The sequence below is a fragment of the Octopus bimaculoides genome, chromosome 4 (assembly GCF_046866305.1).
Source record: "Octopus bimaculoides isolate indiv1 chromosome 4, ASM4686630v1, whole genome shotgun sequence".
In the NCBI taxonomy this organism is placed as follows: domain Eukaryota; kingdom Metazoa; phylum Mollusca; class Cephalopoda; order Octopoda; family Octopodidae; genus Octopus; species Octopus bimaculoides.
Genome location: NC_142931.1, coordinates 26,012,355 through 26,032,872, shown reverse-complemented (window position 1 = coordinate 26,032,872; position 20,518 = coordinate 26,012,355). Strand labels below are relative to the sequence as shown.

The 20,518-nt window shown below is 37.4% G+C and overlaps 1 protein-coding gene across 50 annotated transcripts in view; it reads left to right on the top strand.

Moving 5' to 3' along the window:
- LOC106881120 (rap guanine nucleotide exchange factor 6) overlaps nt 1–20,518 on the top strand; it is a 457,078-nt gene that overhangs the window by 21,390 nt on the left and 415,170 nt on the right. For all 50 annotated transcript variants that reach the window (XR_016241432.1, XR_016241438.1, XR_016241437.1 and 47 more), the window contains exon 2: nt 19,437–19,713. Coding sequence is in view for 43 of the 50 variants with exons in the window: in XM_089350570.1 (XP_089206696.1) it covers nt 19,645–19,713 (69 nt within the window). In the remaining 7 variants the exon portion in view is untranslated. The remainder of the gene's footprint in view (nt 1–19,436; nt 19,714–20,518) is intronic.

Sequence of the window (20,518 nt, the reverse complement as noted above, 5' to 3'; positions counted from 1 at the left end):
TGTGGTAAGAAGTTTGCTTCCCAACCACATGGTTTCAGGTTCTGTCCCACTGTGTAGCACCTTGGGCAAGTGTCCTTTACTATCGTGTTGGGCCGACCAAAACCTTGTGAGTGGATTTGGTAGATGGAAACTGAAAGAATCTCATCATGTGTGTGTGTGTGTCTGTTTGTGCTTGATTTTGTTGTCCCCCTCCCACCGTTTGACAACTGTTGTTGGTGTGTTTACATCCCTGTAACTTAGCAGTTCAGCAAAAGACACCGATAGAATATGCACCAGGCTTAAAAAATACGTATTGGGGTTGATCGGTTTGACTAAAATTCTTCAAGGTGGTGCCCCAGCATGGCCACAGTTTAATGTCTGAAAGAAATAAAAATAAAAGAATAAAAGAATAATAAATCACTGCATAAAATTTGCTTTTGCTTAATTAAAATGATCTGTAGTTATTATTATTTTTGTTTTTTTGCAAAACATACAAAGGTGGGATTTATAAAACACCATTCAGTGAAAGGGTTAAAGCTGGATAATCAACACATGGTGTTAGATTTCAGCAATATTTCCTCAATTTGTCTTTTTTTTGTTCATCCTGCCATCCAAAGCGTCAAATTAATTATTCTTAAAGCTGTTAGTGAGATTTCTTATATTGATCTCTTACATTGACACAGTAATCTTCAATTTGTAGTAGTCATATAATTGATTGAAACAATTCCAGTAGCTGATTATTCTAACTTTGATCCACCTACCCCCATGCCCTCCCCTGGAGGAATGAGACCCTGGCAGGTTTGGAAGCAGAATGTAAAGGGGTGTAATGAATCTTTGTTAGGCATTTTATACAATACTGTCAATAATTAGAGCTAAATAGTATTAGTGTCACTTCTATCACTGTCGTCTCTAGATAGAATTTCTGCCAATTGGTTGCATGATGGGTGTTATATTTCCATAGAAAGGTATAAAGATTATTCATGTGTAAGAATTTGAGAAAAGGAACTTTGGCCTTTGCATACAACAGGGCTGGGACAGTAATGAGAATAATAAATTGCACATAGATAAAATCAAAATTTGTTATGATTTTTACTTCTTTTTTTTTCTCTCTTTTTGAAAAGGTAATGATAAGATTGATTTAATTGGTATTAGGGTTCACAACTCTACTACAGTATTAACTTATGTTTAACATCATTTGAAATTAATCATCATCATAGGAGAAAATATTACCTTGCTTGGAAACAAGTAGGGTTGGCAACAAAGAGGACTCAGTCCTCTTAAAAATCTTGCATCAACAAGTTTTCTCTGATCCTTCCAAGCATGGAACAGTGGGAACTGAAATAATGACGATAAAGAATGATAATTAGATAATCTTTAAAATTCAGAATCTTAATTATTAAAAGAAATGCTTTTGAATTCTTATTAAACATCATCATTTATACAATCATAGGAAATGAATTTAAAATAAATTATAAAAAAAATGTTTGTTAGGAGTTTAAAAGCTTTAGTATTATTGCAAATATATATATATATATATATATATATATATATGTTGTGGCCGATGCCAGTGCCACCTAAATAGCTCTTGTACTGGTGGCACACAATAAGCACCATTCATGCATGGGTCGTTGCCAATGCTGCCTGACTGGCTCCCCATGCCGGTGGCACGTAAAAAGTACCATTCAAATGTGGTCGATGCCAACCTCCCTGCCCCCGAATAGCTCCTGTGCCAGTAGCACGTAAAAAGTACCATCCGAACATGGCCGATCCAGTGCCGCCTGACTGGCTCCTGTACCAGTGGCACGTAAAAAGCACCCACTATACTCTCAGTGTGGTTGGTGTTAGGAAGGGCATCCAGCTATAGAAACATTGCCAGATCAGATTGGAGCCTGGTGCAGCCTCCTGGATTGCCAGTCTCCAGTCAAACCCAGGTCAGCATGGAAAATGGACATTAAACAACGATGATGATGATGATGATGATGATATATATATATATATATATATATATATATATATATATATCGTTTAATTGTTTAACGTCCGCTTTCCATGCTAGCATGGGTTGGACTATATATATATATATATATATATATATATATATATATATATATATATATATACATATTTCTATTTCTGTTATTGTTTTCTCAATATTCTCCTACAACCTCCTACTATAATTTTTTTTCTCTCAATATTTCTGTACCTCTGCAAACAATATTGTTCTTTATCACACATTTTTATTATTGTCATGGCAATCAAACATTCTTATTATAGAACTCTTGTTTGTTGAAATCAATTCAAAGGTTGGTATCACATTAGGATCTCTGTAAAGACTGTTCTAAAAATATCATTCGACCTGAGGAAAGAAAGAAAGCTGTAAAAAAAAACAAACTATTTTGTTTTCAATAGATCAACTGAATACTTCAAGTGTATTAAAATGTCTTCCATCAACTTCATCATCATCATCATCATCATCGTTTAACGTCCGCTTTCCATGCTAGCATGGGTTGGACGATTTGACTGAGGACTGGTGAAACCGGATGGCAACACCAGGCTCCAGTCTGATTTGGCAGAGTTTCTACAGCTGGATGCCCTTCCTAACGCCAACCACTCAGAGAGTGTAGTGGGTGCTTTTACGTGTCACCCGCACGAAAACGGCCACGCTCGAAATGGTGTCTTTTATGTGCCACCCGCACAAGCCAGTCCAGGGGCACTGGCAACGATCTCGCTCGAAAATCCTACAGGAGCCAGTCAGGCGGTACTGGCAACGGCCACGCTCAAAATGGTGCATCTCATGTGCCACCCGCACAAGAACCAGTCCAGGGGCACTGGCAACGATCTTACTTGGCTTGCCGGGTCTTCTCACGCACAGCCCATTTCCAAAGGTCTCGGTCCGTAGTCATCGCCTCGGTGAGGCCCAATGTACGAAGGTCTTGCCTCACCACCTCAGCCCAGGTCTTCCTGGGCCTACCTCTTCCACGGGTTCCCTCAACTGTTAGGGTGTGGCACTTTTTCACGCAGCTATCCTCCTCCATTCTCACCACATGTCCATACCAGCGCAATCGTCTCTCTTGCACGCCACAACTGATGCTTCTAATGTTCAGCTTTTCTCTCAAGATACTTACACTCTGACGGGTATTCACATTGACATTACACATCCAACGGAGCATACTGGCTTCATTCCTTGCGAGCTTACGTATGTCCTCAGCAGTTACAGCCCATGTTTCACTGCCATGTAGCATGGTTGTTCGTACGCATGCGTCATACAGTCTGCCTTTTACTCTGAGTGAGAGTCCCTTTGTCGCCAGCAGGGGTAAGAGCTCTCTAAACTTTGCCCAGGCTATTCTTATTCTAGCAGCTACACTTTCAGCGCACCCACCCCCACTACTAACTTGGTCGCCCAGATAGCGGAAGCTATCGACTACCTCTAGTTTTTCACCCTGGAATGAGATAGAAGTTGTTTCCTGTTTGTTTGCAGTCTTTATTGCACCTGAACATCTGCCACAAACAAAAACTAACTTGCTAGTTAACCTGCCTTTGATGTTGCTGCACCTCTTATGTGTCCATAGCTTGCACCGGGTACATCTTATAGAGTTACTACCTACTCCTTTTCTACATACTGAGCAGGGCCATCTACCTGAAGGGGTTTGTGTTTTATCTACCTTCCTACTTATTAGGATTTTGGTTTTAGCTAGGTTGACTCTAAGGCCCTTCAATTCTAGACCTTGCTTCCACACCTGAAACTTCTCCTCTAGTTCTGATAGTGACTCCGCAATTAGGGCAAGGTCATCAGCATAGAGGAGCTCCCAGGGGCAACCTGTCTTGAACTCCTCTGTGATTGCCTGGAGGACTATGGTAAATAATAGGGGGCTGAGGACGGAACCTTGGTGGACCCCTACCTCTACCCGGAATTCATTGCTGTACTCATTTCCAACCCTCACCTTACTGGCCGCATCTCTGTACATGGCTCGCACAGCTCTCACTAGCCATTCTTCTATCCCAAGTTTCCTCATTGACCACCAGATAAGGGATCGGGGGACCCTGTCAAAGGCTTTCTCCATGTCAACGAAAGCCAGGTACAGAGGTTTATCCTTGGCTAGGTATTTCTCTTGCAACTGTCTCACTAGAAATAAGGCATCAGTAGTGCTTTTACCTGGCACGAACCCAAACTGCATCTCATCTAAATTGATTCGCTCCCTAATTAGTTGGGCTATGACCCTCTCTGTAACTTTCATAACCTGATCTAACAGCTTGATGCCTCTGTAATTATTTGTATCTAAAGCGTCCCCTTTACCTTTGTAGCAGTTGACTATGATGCTGCTACACCAGTCATAGGGTATGACTCCTTCGTGTATCACCTGGTTCGTAATACGGGTGACTAGGCTATAGCCAACACTGCCAGATATTTTGAGCATCTCTGCAGTGATTCCTGATGGGCCGGGGGCTTTCCCGGTCTTCATACTCTTAATTGCTTTATCTACCCTGGTACTATCAACTCGGATAGCTGGTCCCTCTATTGGGTCGACATAAGGCAGGCTCTCTTTCTCCCATTCATTCTCTTTATTAAGCAATCTATCGTAGTGGCATCTCCAGACCTCTTTCTTTGCATCCTCATTTAATGCAAGCGTACCATCATCCATGCGAACACATTTCTCTCCTACAACATCACTATTCTCTCTCCTACACTGTCTTGCAACCCGAAATACCTCGAGTCTTTGGTCCTCACGGCGCAGAACATTGGCAAATCTTTCCTTATCTGCTTCCCCTCTGGCTAAATAAACCTGTCGCCTAGCCTCCCTTCTGGCACATTGGTACAATTCCCTGCTACCACCGTTCGTCCAGTCCTTCCAAGCTTGTTTCTTTTGTCTAATAGCCCTGTCTACCTCCTTGTTCCACCACCACGTTACTCTGGGTTGGGAGGGGACCTTACACCACCCACAAATCTGGTCGGTGGCTTTCAACAGGTTGTCCCGCAGAAATCTCCAATTGTCTTCCACGTTGTATGATGCTATATCCCCTTCTATTTCGTTAAATGCTTCAAGTAACTTGTCTCTAAGTCTCTGTCCGTTTGCAGGGTCTTTAAGCTTCCACACCCTTCTTCTCCAAGCCTGTCTAATTCTGGGCACCCATTTTGCCTTGATCCCAAAGTCGCTAACTACTAATCTATGTTGTGGGGTACATTCTTCGCCAGGGTAGGTTTTGGCATTTATAAGCCGCCCTCTTTCCCTATTTCTGGCGAGGATGTAGTCGATTTGGCTAGAGTGTCTGCCGGAGCGGTAGGTGACTAGGTGACTGGCAGGTTTCCTGAAGTTGGTATTGCAGACTATAAGATTGGTTGCATCACAGAACTCCAGCAGTCTGGTTCCCTCCTCGTTGCGGGAACCGAAGCCATAGCCTCCATGTATGCCATGGAAGCCCCCAGCACGACGTCCGACATGACCGTTGAAGTCTCCAGCCACAAAGAGAAGGTCCCTGTCACTCGTCGACGAGGTAGTTTGCAAGAGGGTGTCATAGAATTGGTCTTTCAGACCATCTGGTAGCCCAGGTTGAGGTGCATAGGCTGAGATGACAGTAGCTAATCTATGATGAAGCACTAGTCTGATCTTAAGTACTCTGTCACTTACTCTAACGACCTCGATTACCTTATCCACCCATTTCTCCGCTAGAAGTATTCCTACGCCCCCGACCCCGTCAGTGTTCCCTGCCCAGAAAATCTTGTACCTGTGTTCTTTGCCTGTGAGGAACCTTGCAGAACCTCCTCTCCATCTTACTTCCTGGATGCAGCACATATCTACGCATCTCCGTTCAAGCATCTCAACAATTTCACCAGATCTACCTTTCAGCGTGCCGACGTTGAGAGTGCCAATCCTAACAGTATGGGTGTTGGGGGTGTGGGCCTGTAGCCTGGGAAGAGGAAAAGCAGTGTCGTGTACCTGAAAAGAAAACTTGCAATTGGAAGAATTCATAAGCAAAACATTACCTACAACCTGCAAACATTTCTCAACCTTAATGCGCTACCCAAAGGTAGGGGAGAGGATGGCCAAGGCCACTAGATGGGTTCCGGGAGACAGCCGAGGTTGACAGGATGACAAAGGGATGAACTTCCGGTGGAGGGGGCGGGATGACAGAGGAATGAACTTCCGGTGGAGGGGGTGGGATGACAGAGGAATGAACTTCCGGTGGAGGGGGTGGGATGACAGAGGAATGAACTTCCGGTGGAGGGGTGGGATGACAGAGGAATGAACTTCCGGTGGAGGGGTGGGATGACAGAGGAATGAACTTCCGGTGGAGGGGTGGGATGACAGAGGAATGAACTTCCGGTGGAGGGGGTGGGATGACAGAGGAATGAACTTCCGGTGGAGGGGGCGGGATGACAGAGAAATGAACTTCCGGTGGAGGGGGTGGGATGGCAGAGGAATGAACTTCCGGTGGAGGGGGTGCGATGACAGAGGAATGAACTTCCGGTGGAGGGGGTGGGATGACAGAGGAATGAACTTCCGGTGGAGGGGTGGGATGACAGGGGAATGAACTTCCGGTGGAGGGGGGGTGGCAGAGGAATGAACTTCCGGTGGAGGGGGTGGGATGACAGAGGAATGAACTTCCGGTGGAGGGGGTGGGATGGCAGAGGAATGAACTTCCGGTGGAGGGGGTGGGATGACAGAGGAATGAAACTTCCGGTGGAGGGGGTGGGATGACAGAGGAATGACAGACGAATGAACTTCCGGTGGAGGGGGTGGGAGGGCGGGTTACCGCCAGCGAGTAGAGAGGGCTCTTAATTGTAGATTTTAAATATTTGAGAGACAACAATGCATAAATCGTAATTTTTTTAAAAGAGCAATGAATTCTGGGTGATTAGAATATAACGTAGCATGAATTTAGGAAGCTTAGAAAATGAATAAGCATGAATTTAAGACAACAACTGAATTCAATTGAATTTCATGGAGAGAAACAAGAAAGCGCAAGGTATTGAGATGTTTGAGGCCGTAAATAAATAAAAATCTCTATCTTATCTGCATCTTGGGTATTTCGTCGTAGTACGTCAGCTAGATAATTTAGAATGGGTTTCTCATTTATATATAGCCAGAACCTGAAGACCTTAAAGGAAAAACTACGAAGGGGGAGAGAGAGGATGGAGGGGTAGACAGAGGCATGGCGGGAGAAAAGATCATCATCATCATCATCATATATATATATAAAGAGAGAGAGAGAGAGAGAGAGGGAGAGGGGGGACCAGTCAAGCAGCACATCACGCTGTAATTCTTGGGCTGAGAAATCAACACTTAAAAGCCATAATTTTAAGGAGCGATAAGAATTTTTGAATAAAGGAAAATGGGTAGTGGTGGTGGGTAGGTACCGCCAGCGAGTAGAGAGGGCTCTTAATTGTAGATTTTAAATATTTGAGAGACAACAATGCATAAATCGTAATTTTTTTAAAAGAGCAATGAATTCTGGGTGATTAGAATATAACGTAGCATGAATTTAGGAAGCTTAGAAAATGAATAAGCATGAATTTAAGACAACAACTGAATTCAATTGAATTTCATGGAGAGAAACAAGAAAGCGCAAGGTATTGAGATGTTTGAGGCCGTAAATAAATAAAAATCTCTATCTTATCTGCATCTTGGGTATTTCGTCGTAGTACGTCAGCTAGATAATTTAGAATGGGTTTCTCATTTATATATAGCCAGAACCTGAAGACCTTAAAGGAAAAACTACGAAGGGGGAGAGAGAGGATGGAGGGGTAGACAGAGGCATGGCGGGAGAAAAGATCATCATCATCATCATCATATATATATATAAAGAGAGAGAGAGAGAGAGAGAGGGAGAGGGGGGACCAGTCAAGCAGCACATCACGCTGTAATTCTTGGGCTGAGAAATCAACACTTAAACCTATTAATTAGTATGATTTCATTTTATTAAATGTTTTAACTTAGGGAATACATGTTCTGCATGGATGGCATCTTGGTATTTGGTATCTAAGGAATTAACTTCTTTACTATAAAAATCCCAATGAAATTGATATTAATCATGAAATTCCTGATACCTGAAGCATATAATCTGTTCTTGTTTTATTTAAATAGCTGTTCACAGTTTCCTTGGTTTTAATCCTTGCATGTGTTATAGTGTCCTTATCATTAGAATTGTTAAAGAATACTATCTCTTTACTACCTTCATTGACTCTCATTTAATGAAGGTAGGAATTTCAATATAACAGTGTAAAGTATCAAGCTTTTAAGAAGATAAAGCAGACTCAGTTCTAAATAGTGTCAGAGGCAATCTGGCCATTTAAAAATGTTAAATGAAACTGAGTAATATGAAGCTTTATCTAAGACATATGTTTGGCACTTATAATAAAGCTACTCAATTTTATAGCATATGGTATAATGTTGATTGATGGTGGAATAACTGAACTATAAATAAGGGAAAGAAACATGTTAATGTATTGTTGTTGTTGATGTTGTTCTTGTGATTGGGACTGTATGGCAGCAGAAAGTTCTTAGCAAATCAGTTTTGGTTTCCCAGAGTTGTAACCACTTTACTTGGATTACACGAATGTTACAATTCCCCAGTTTCTCTCTCTTAAAATTCTCAGATTTATGTGTGTATAAGGGTGTATTTGACAGTTTTGTAAGAGTAGAAACAGACGATAATATTCTCATTTCTCACAGAATGTACCCTTCAAGGGCTGGGATATATATATAAACATCCCTGCTTTAATGTCCACATTTCCATGCTTGCATGGGTTAGATGGAATTTATTGGGGCAGAATTTCTATGGTTGGATACCTTCCCTGTTGCCAAGCCTTACCAGTTTCTAAGCAAGTTCTATGGTCAAACAGGTTTTCACAGAATATTGGAAATGAATGACATTTGTTTACAACAATCACACGATGTCAAAACAAGGAGGTCCAAGTGTGTGAGCATGCATACGCGCATGCACGCACGCACGCACACACACACACACACACACACACACACACATGTGACAGCCTTCTTTAAGTTTCTATCTACTAAATCCACTCACAAGGCTTTGGTTGGCCCAGAGATATAGTAGAAGATACTTGCCCAGGGTGCCATATGGTGAGACTGAACCTGAAACTATGTAGGTTGGAAGCAAACTTCTTAACCATAGAACTATACTTGGTCCTTAATGAGACAATACAAATTACTGATAATTAGATGTTATAATGAGTGACAGGTCATGAAAAGAAAACCCAAAGCAAATTTTTCTCTATGTGACAGAGAAAAGAGCGAGGGTATAAGGAGTTTGTCTGTTGAGCCTTAAAAACAGATTCAAGGCAATAAAAGTGTCAAACAAGAAATAGTATATATATCCATAGATATAAGTATCTGTAAATATGGAGATATGCCTTGCCTAGTGAGCTGTTGTAACTTAAAGTATATTGGACATATAGTGAAACCTGTCCCTCTCTAGATATGATCGCTGTTGATTTCTTCTGGAGAGAAAGATTAAGGGAAGGTGGACATTACTGGCTTGAGCCCAAGGACTCATAAGGCTGATTACCTGGTTTCCATGGTGACTGAGATTACAACATTTTTCATGACTTGGATGCCAATCTGTCATAGGGTTACTCATTTACAGCCGAGTGGACTGGAGCAATGTGAAATGAATTGTTTTGAGCAAGAATACAACATACCACTTGGTTAAGGAATCAAAGCCATGGTCTTGCAGTCATGAATGCAACATCCTAAGCACTAAGCATGGCCTAGGATTGATACTTCATTATTAATTGCACTCTGAAGGGATATAATGTGAAATTGACCTCATTGAGGTATGAATTGGGAGTCTATCCATCTCTGTAATGACTGTTGATTTGTGATCCTCTATAGATATAGGCTCAGAAATGGCTGTATGGTTAATGGATTTACCTCACAACTTTGTAGTTTCAGGTTAAGTCTTACTGCAGCCTCAGGTTAACCAATACATTGAGACCAGAAGTCCATTGTGTGTGTACCTCTCTCTCTCTCTCTCTCTCTTATATATATATATATATATATATATATATATATATATAGAGAGAGAGAGAGATTGATCAGATAATCATAGTAGTCTACAATAAGATAGACCCTTATTTTGTAGTGTATTAAGTAAGATAATTTTGTAAAATTATTCTATGTGAATTAGACTGTTAGTTCTTGAGAAATTAGACTGTTAGCTTTGTGAAATATTTTGTGTGTATATATTTATATATTATATTATATATAGAACTGCTTAAGAAATGCTCGGGTCGAACCCAAGACAAAGGATAAGAATTAAGATATAAAACTCAAAATAGGCAATCAATTTTTTATACATACCCGTTCAGTTATAAATTCAACTTAAAATGCATATTGACATACATGAATATATATTTATATATATATCTATTTATATTTTAAAAGATATTTATATATGTCGATATGTATTAATATATATACATATATATATATATATATATATATATATATATACGTTAGGAAGGGCATCCAACTGTAGAAACTCTGCCAAATTAGATTGGAGCCTGGTATAGCCATCCGGTTCACCAGTCCTCAGTCAAATCGTCCAACCCATGCTAGCATGGAAAGCGGACGTTAAACGATGATGATGATGATATATATATATATACACATATGCATTTTAAGTTGAATTTATTACTGTATGGGTATGTGTAAAAAAATTGATTGCCTAATTTGAGTTTATGTCTTAATCCTTAGAGAGCGAGAGAGGGAGATAGGTATATAGGTGTATATATAAATACTATATGTTACATAGAATTGTGTGGGTGGGTGTATATATATATGTGCATACACACACCACATTATATTTATATAAATGTGTGTACGTATATATATATATTATATAGTTTTAGATTTCTTTTATTCTTCTTGTCTCTTTTATAATGGTCTTCTCTTCATTGGCAGGACTGTGGGAAATTTTACCTTTTTCTTTTTCCTCCATAACTAAGGCTTGGGGTGTGATCTATTATTATGAAAGCTGAATCTATTTCTAACCAGACAGCTATGTTTGTAGATAAACTTTGGAATACGGCATTTCTTCCATTCCAAAACAGTCTATATAAAGTTTAGACATTTATCGTATCAGTATGAATATTGTAAGCTTTGTTTGATCGCTTGTTTGTTTATTCTTTTATTAAGACTCCATTCTTTGTCATATGTTCTGAAATAAATGGTTGAAAGAAAAAACAAAAAAAAAAACAACAACCCAGATGTGAGGATATTTTTTTATTTTTATATCTTTATAAGTATGTATGTCTTGCTCTGACAGTATCTTTCATATTTATAAAAATAATGATAAAAATACCTGACGTAGACATTTGTTTACAATGGCATGCACATTTATTGATCACTCTCTCTCTCTATATATATATATCTACATTTTCTATAGTTCAGTCCATCTGTTTGCCTCTCTGTGTCTGTGTGTACTTGTGTATGTATAATATATGAAGTTTGTATGTAGATTAACTTAACTCATAAAACTTGTATTAACTAAAAACAACAAAATGGCGTCGACCCAGCATGGTCACAGCCAACTGGTTAGAACTAGTAAAAGAATATAACCTATTGTTTTGAATTTAAAACATTGTTATTTTTTATTTATTCACTTTTATTATTATTATTTTTCATTCAACATGGTTGAACCAAAAACCATTCTTTTGAAATAAATGAAGATAAAAAATATGAAGAATCCACTTTATCTGAAGTTGTATAAGTTTTTTGTCTGTTTTGGATGCACTATTTTTTATTTTTTTTTATATGAATCAAAATATTAACCAGCCAAAATATTTTCCATGTGTCATATGATGATCATTTTAATGTTGTTTTTTTTTCTGTCTTGATGTGTGTTGAAAAAGTTTGCATATCATCATAGCTGATCTTACTCTTTTGTCATCACATCTGTGAGACCCAGTATCTTGAGATCTGACCTTACCACTTCTATACATGGCACTTTTTCACATAATGTTCATCATTCATTCACATGACATGTCCAAACCAGTGCTTCTGTTTCCTTCAATTCCTAAGCTACTCTCTCTACCTCTCATGCTGGAATGAGGTGTTTGGAAGAGGCTGTTAGGACACTGACTGTTTGACACAACTGACTGGACATTCAGCTTGTTTTGGTGACAGTATGTTTTAGCACTGGAAGCAAATGCACACCACTTGCATGTATGTGCAGAAATATACATGTACAGATAGAGATAGGGAGAGGAAGAGTTCTTACACGTACATATGAACATAGCTAGATGTTCACATACATAAACAGAGGGAAAGAAAAACAACATTAAAATGTCTGATGTCAAGTAAGTTAGAGTAGCATCAGTAATGTCAAATACGTGGCTCCAAAACATCTTTGCCAAAATGTCTCTTACCCCTTTCATACAGTTAATTTCTCTCATCCAATGGATCACAACTGCCTTATTTCTTTCAGCCACGACAGATTTTTCTATACTCAATACCCATGTCTCAGTACCTTATATCAGTGGTTCCCAAAGTGGGCAGTATTGCCCCTCCCCTGGGGTGGTGGTGGAAAGTTTCAAGGGGGTATTGAAGTGGGGTGATAATGGGGTAGTGATTCATGTAAAAGCAACAAAATAATGGGTTCATTAAGTTAAGTTTTATTTGTGAAATACAATTGCTTTGAATTTGCTTCAGAAAGAAGTCTATCTTTGTGATGGTTAGTCAGAGTGAGGGCGCTAGGAATGTGGTCTGGGTATCAAGGGGGTAGCAGCCTGAAAATGTTTGGGAATCACTGCCTTACAGCATCACATACTTTACACAGGCTTCTATGGAGTCTATTTTTTTACACAGAAAGAGAAACTCTTTGACGCCAGCAGAGGAAATGTATGTAAAATTTCATATTTACCTTACTATATACTAATACAGTTCTATATTTAAGGGATGAGGAATTATATACATTATTTACATTTGACGGATATTTGTCCTCATCTTGTTTGTTGTTAACACAACATTTCAGCTGATATACCCTCCAGCCTTCATCAGGTGTCTTGGGGAAATTTCAAACCTGGGTTCTCATTCCTGAGGTATCTTTTGATATTATTATTATTATTCAGGTCACTGCCTGGATTCGATTCCAGGCAGTGATCTGAATAAATAACTTTGAAAGATACCTTAGGAATGAGAACCGCGGTTTGAAATTTCCCCAAGACACCTGATGAAGGCTGGAGGGTATATCAGCTGAAATGTTGTGTTAACAACAAACAAGATGAGGACAAATATCCGTCAAATGTAAATAATTTACTATATACTAATACTACAACCATCTTTAGTGATAATGAAGTCATGCAGATGACAGAAATTATCTACATCTAGAAAGCCACATCAGTATTCATGGATATATCAGAAGTATATTTTATGCTTACTCCAATAAATTTATCACTTCCGTAGTCTCCAGCTTCCTGTCAATTTCCCAGAGATTTTTAGATCTTTTGTGCACCGATTATTTGCATTACTTGAGTACTCAGTGCCAAGTTTCACTCTGTTTCTTTGGATTATGTCAAGCATAGCTATTTTCCAGTTGATACAGATGTCTTGCATTCTGTTACAAATTGATATTTTCTGGTATGTTGGTCTTGAAGCTTTTGAGTTATACACCATTCTTCTGTGTTAGGAACATTTTCAATAATACTTGACAGATTCAGCAATGAAAACTAGATCAGTCTGATAAGTTAGCAAAGGCAATCAGCTCTGAATTCAAATTTTTTTGTTTGAAAATTTGTGAGTGAATTTAGTACTTGGAAACTGTGTGGAAACCTGCCATATACTCTTTACTCTTTTTACTCTTTTACTTGTTTCAGTCATTTGACTGCGACCATGCTGGAGCACCACCTTTAGTCGAGCAAATCAACCCCAGGACTTATTCTTTGTAAGCCTAGTACTTATTCTATCAGTCTCTTTTGCCGAACCACTAAGTTACGGGGACGTAAACACACCAGCATTAGTTGTCAAGTGATGACAAACAGACACACAAACATACACACACACACATATATATATACATGTATACGACGGGCTTCTTTCAGTTTCCGCCTACCAAATCCACTCACAAGGCTTTGGTTGGCCCGAGGCTATAGTAGAAGACACTTGCCCAAGGTGCCATGCAGTGGGACTGAACCCGGAACCATGTGGTTGGTAAGCAAGCTACTTACCACACAGCCACTCCTGCGCCTATATATATAATTTATATTTACATTTGTGCTTGTTCCTTCTCTGCCACTTGACAACTGATGTTGGTTTGTTTATGCTCTCATAACATAGTAGTTTAGCAAAGGAGACTGATAAAATAAATGCCACAATTAAAAATAGGTACATGGGTTATTTGTTTGATGAAACCTTATCCAATGGCTGAAAAAACATTACATATGAATGGATGCTTGTGTATATATAAACTGTTGTGCATAACATTGATAACATATATACAAATACAGCATACTGATAACTAATATTTTATCTTAGAGAAATTTCTCAAAATGACTCATATTAAAAAACATATGTGTAACTTGGAATGTTGTTGTTGTTGGATCCTTTTTCATGGTGTTTCAATTGGATTTGGTCTTCTCAGTGACAGACACCTTCTGGACATTCTGAACCAAGCTAAAAATATTTCTTCCCATGTAGAAATCGGTAAATAAACATTCAATGATTTGTGCATTTGAAACAGCATTAGAGTTTTATGACACATGTCTCTTTTGAAAAGTTTCTCTGAGACAAAATATTATATTTAGTGGCATACCATTTTTGTATATACATTATACATGTTATATACATTATTACATGCACACATATCACAAGCTTTCAGACAAAAATAGTGTGTAGATAGCCATTTGTGTGTGTGTGTGTGTGCATGTGTATAAAAATATTTGTATTTATTTATATATATATATATATATATATATATATGTCTATGTATTTGTGTATGTATGTGTGTGTGTATATATAATTATATATGTATTTGTATTGTGTATTTGTATATGTATGTGTGTGTGTGTGTGTGTGTGTGTGTGTGTATATATATATATATATATATATATATATATATATATATATATATATATATGTAAGCATATATGTATTTGTATGTGTGTGTGTGTGATATATATATATATATGATCAGTTTATCAGTGATGACAATAGCGAGTTTGACATTAGTAACAAAATTTGGTATTTTTTTTTTTTTTTTTTGCCATGTCTCCTAGAAACATGTAAAAATAATATAGGCAACCACTTCAGATACTTTTCCAAAGATTACCTGATAATGGCAAACTCTGTTTCTCTCAAAGAACTTCAAAGATAGTATAATATATCTTATCCATAAGAGGCAGCAGAGTAGATGTTGAAAATTACAGGCCTATATCTCTGACTTTGCAAATCAACAAAGTCATTGAATGAATTATCAGAAACTGATGTGTGTTCTTAGAAGAAAATAACTGGTTTGGTGATAACATGGTTCATGGAAACTTGACTTCAGATTGAAGCAGCTGCTTAAGTAGTCAAACATTGATGTGTTATTTAAAAAAGCAAACAAAACAAACACATTTTTACTCATATGCTCATATGCCATCTGTATGCAGAACAATAGCTTTCGTTAATGTATTTGATGTAGTTAGCATTTAAAAATATAATTTGAATTATGTAGTGAGGAAAAGGCAATATTGTGTTTGAAGATATTATTTTAATAGATTTGATAAGTCAGTAAGACCTAACTTTTTTTTTTTGTAGTTACAGGTATGGGTGTATGTATGCATGGTTAAGTTTGTTTTGTAACCATATAGTTTTGAGTTTAGTCCCACTGCGTGGCACTTTGGGGCACTGTAGTAGAAGTGTCTTTTACTATTGCGCACCCTCCCCCGCTACTGACTTGGTCACCTGTGTAATGGAAGCTATCAACTACTTTGAGTTTTTCTCCCTGGAATGTGGCAGAAGTTGTTCTCTGCACATTTTCAGTGTTTATTGCTCCTGAGCATGTGCCACATACAAAAACTATCTTCCTAGTTAGCCTTCCTTTGATATTGCTGCACCTCTTATGTGTCCATAGCTTACACTGGGTACATCTTATAGAGTTTCTACGTTTCTACCTACGCCTTTTCTACAGATTGAGCAGGGCCATCTACCTGAAGGGATTTGTGGTTTGTCTGACTTCCTACTTATTAAGACTTTGGTTTTAGCTAAATTGACTCTAAGGCCCTTCGATTCTAATCCTTGCTTCCACACCTGAAACTTCTCCTCTAGTTCTGACACTGACTCAGCAATTAGAGCAAGGTCATCAGCATAGAGGAGCTCCCAGGGGCATCCTGTCTTGAATTCCTCTGTTATTTCCTGGAAGACTATGATAAATAGGAGGGGGCTTAGGACTGAACCTTGGTGGACCCCTACCTCTACCCGGAATTCTTCACTATATTCGTTGCCAACCCTCACCTTACTGACAGCGTCCCTGTGCATGGCTCGCAAAGCTCTCATTAACCATTCATCTATCCCTAGTTTTCTCATTGACCACCAAATAAGGGATCGGAGGACCCTATCAAAGGCTTTCTCCATGTCAACGAAAGCCAGGTACAGAGGTTTATCTTTGGTTAGGTATTTCTCCTGCAGCTGTCTTACCAACTCAACTGTTTGCAAAGTGAAATCACGTGTTTTCACGAATGTACTAATGAGATTTGGGTTCAAATTTACATTTAACTAACAATGTGTACTCTCGGCTGGCTATGGCCTGGTTGGTCTTATGAACCAAAACATTTTTCGGCTGGCTACGGCCAGGTTAGTAACGAAAGGGTTATATTTCCTATGATGTAATTTGCATATTCAATTTGACAACAATATTATAAAATAACAGTGTCAGAAATTTTTCTATGAGTAGAAACACACCCTCCATCTATTATTTTTAATCTTTATTAATATAATCTCAAGATAAAATTAAAATACTTAACTGCTCAGTTCAGCTTAGCTAAAAGAAAAATCAATTTATCACAGGTTACTTGTTGCATAAAGCAATCATTTTCACTACTACATGGTTTATGTTACTTTGAATATTTATATAAAATGAAAAATAGTCTGGATTTTAACATTTGCGATAATACTATTCTGACTTGGTAATTTGCCTGTAAGTAAACCAGATATGTAAGTAAAAGAGTAAAAATTCAGGACAAAATTAATATTGTCTTATCATAGATAAAAAGCAGTATTAGAAATAAAATTAAGGGAAGAAACTGAAAGAAACTTGCCATGTGTGTGTGTGTGTGTGTCTCTCTCTCTCTCTCTCTCTCTCTCTCTCTCTCTCTCTCTCTCTCTTTTTCTCTCTCTCTTTCCCCTTTTCCCTCTGCTTTTGTGAACAAGTTAATAAACATAAATTTGCTCACACAAGCACATATATTTACTGATTGTACATAATAGCTATGTTGACAGTGTCTTTATTTACAATCAGTGCAGAGAATACATGTGAAAATGTAGGAAATACAAACTTGCTCACATAAGCACACACACACTTACACACACATGCATGCACATTTGCACCCATTATGTATGCATGTCCATAATGATTTACTTTACTCTGCAGAACTAGGTTATATGAAATTTGCAACCTAATAGTTTTCCACATCTTGATCCTATATCGTCTTCCCTGTAACAGTCAGTTGTCCAAATGTATCCTATTAGTTTCCATATCCTCGACTTCGTTCTACTAAGGATAACTTTCAAAGCCTACTTGCAGCAAAGCCTTTTCTTTTTTTCTTAACCAAGCTTTCATCATGCAATCTCAGCACAAGACCAAACCAGCTTGGCTGTCTTTTCTACATCACATATCTGCTCAAGCATCTGATGTCTAGTTATTTCTTTCGTTCACTTATGCTCTTCAAATGTTAACATTGCACATTTATTGAATCATAACTTATTCTCTAGCAAAAAACATCATGTATAAGTACATATGTTTATATATATATATATATATATATATATATATATATATATATATATATATAAAACCTATGCATTCACCTGTACTTACATATATTATGAAAAGGACACCTTCATTCTAATGCAAATATCAACATGTATATCATAAAATCCTGTAGAGTTTCTTGGCAAAATTCCTCCATGAACTTTATCTTAATGTTTTTTTAATATACGGCTGGGTTATTTTTAAAAAAATTTGTGTATGGTTTTTGCATTTACAAGATAGATAATTTAGATATCCTACACCAGAAAAAAGAAAAAAAGAGAAAGGATTATTTTTATTGCATTACATTTATATCTATAGCTACACATGTATTTTTACAATATCCGGTTGGCAAATTTTAAAAATCTATTCATATCTCTTTGGCAACACTTTTTAAAGAGTAGTCTGTGTATCTGCATCAACATTCATTTGCTTAATGCTTCAACCTATGTATATATAACATACGTAAATCAAACACACACACACACATACGTAAATCAAACACACACACACACACGTGTGTATATATATGATGTGCATCACGGTAGGAATAGCTGGGATGATATGTTTTTTTTTTTCTTTTGTATATTTTCCTTATCAATTATAAACCTTAAGCTTTAAATGTTTCTCACATCAAATTCCATTCATACAGATATAGAACTATTAGAAAAGAACGCCAAAGCAGTTTAATTAGCTCTGTTTACTGAACCAAACAGCAGGGCTGTAAATTAATTCTTTTATTAGCTTGTAGAACAGCATTCATATTCTTCTGTTGGTTTTGAGAAGACAAGAAAAAGACACCCCATAACTCATCTCAGTCAACCTTGTTATTGGATTTGGTTCTGGTAACAGGCAGTATGTGATGGTTTGGGTGCAGCTGTTCTATGTTGAATGCACCATGCACAGGTATTTTAACACCAAATAGATATTTTGCTAACTACAAAGAAATCTCTTACCTATCAGTAATAATAGAGACAACATTGTTGGGTGTATCAGGCTGCAGATATCTAGTTTGTTCTAGATTCTTATTTTTGTAGTTTTTTTTTTTTTTTTTGAGCAAGACATCTATTTCTATAGATGCCTACAATGTTTGAAACGCCATTCTTCTTCCTAGTTTGTATTTTTTGTTTGTCATATTCTAGCGATTGCAGCATGGTAGACATAACTTAGCCATTCTGAAACACACAAAGACTATCAACTTCACTTAAACAGTTATTTGTAAAAATGCAGCAAAATTTTTTGTAAGCAAACAGGTTGCAGTTTCAAGTGATGAAAATTTTGACACTGAATTACAAATAAATGTTTCAGTGTAGTCGACAGTCTTTGTGTGTTTCTGAATGGCTAACTTAATGTCCACCACACTACAGTCACTTTAGTTTCAGCACATGATTTCAGATCAAAATGCTTGTTATGCAAGTACATATTTGTTATATATATATATATATACTAAATCTGTTTTTAATTTAAATTTTTTTATTTATTTTATATTTCAGTTATTTTGGGGTCAACTGCATTTCAATGAAATCTCAAAATGATGGTCTGCCACTCTATGATGAACTTTGCAACAATAACAACAGTTCCAGATACTTTGTGGATGATTTTGGATTAATAATTACTAACAGCTTTATGTATGACATCCCCCCACTAAATAATTGATTACTAGAATTCCTTGTCAAAAAGGACACTTAGCAAATTTGAATCATGGCTTTGTATGGAAATTACCATTTTACAGTATGTCTACAAAAGCCACCAGAAAGAAGGACTCAGAGGGTAAGACTTTTTTTTGAAAAAAATATTTCTTTTTGCTTATTTTTCTGAGTAATTTGTTACTTATCTATGAGCAGTTTTTCAAATCAAATTTTTAGATCTTTGTTATTTATTTCTTATATTATAAATATAATGCACATTCATGTAGGTGAATACACTTCTGAGCTCAGTTGTATGATCATGACACAAGCTGAAATGTAGGAACAACTTTTTTTCCAATATGGTTATTTGCATGGATATATATTTTCAGTTTTAAAAGTCACTTGATATGAATACAAACAAGCTCCTATGGTATGATTGTTCTAATTATAGATTTGGTTAGGGTTACTGTGACCATAAGCTAGCGATACTGACAATATGTTAGAAAACTGTACAGTTTAATCAATTGATGAAAATTATGAATTTTGGTGAAAACAATGGTCAGAAACTGAGAGACATGCAGTTATATTTGAAATCTTCTGGTCCAGAATTAAATCTTATACTTGACAGTTAAGCAAACATATACGTATATTTACTTTGCTAGTCATGTTGGCATATATAGAAAATTATTTTAACCACTTGTTGATGGTATTGATTTACTTTCATCTTGCGTCTTCTGTAGGCTGTAGGATTATTTTAGAATACCATGAAGACAAAGCTAAAACTGCGTTAGCAATATGTTTTGTATTGGTTGAGTCATCATTGTCAAATGTAAGACAAATGATTTATCAACTTTGTCTACATATACAGACATACATTACATGTGTGTGTGTGTCTTTCTCACTCTATTTCTCTCTCTTCCCCCCCCCCCCCCTCTCTCTCTCTCTCT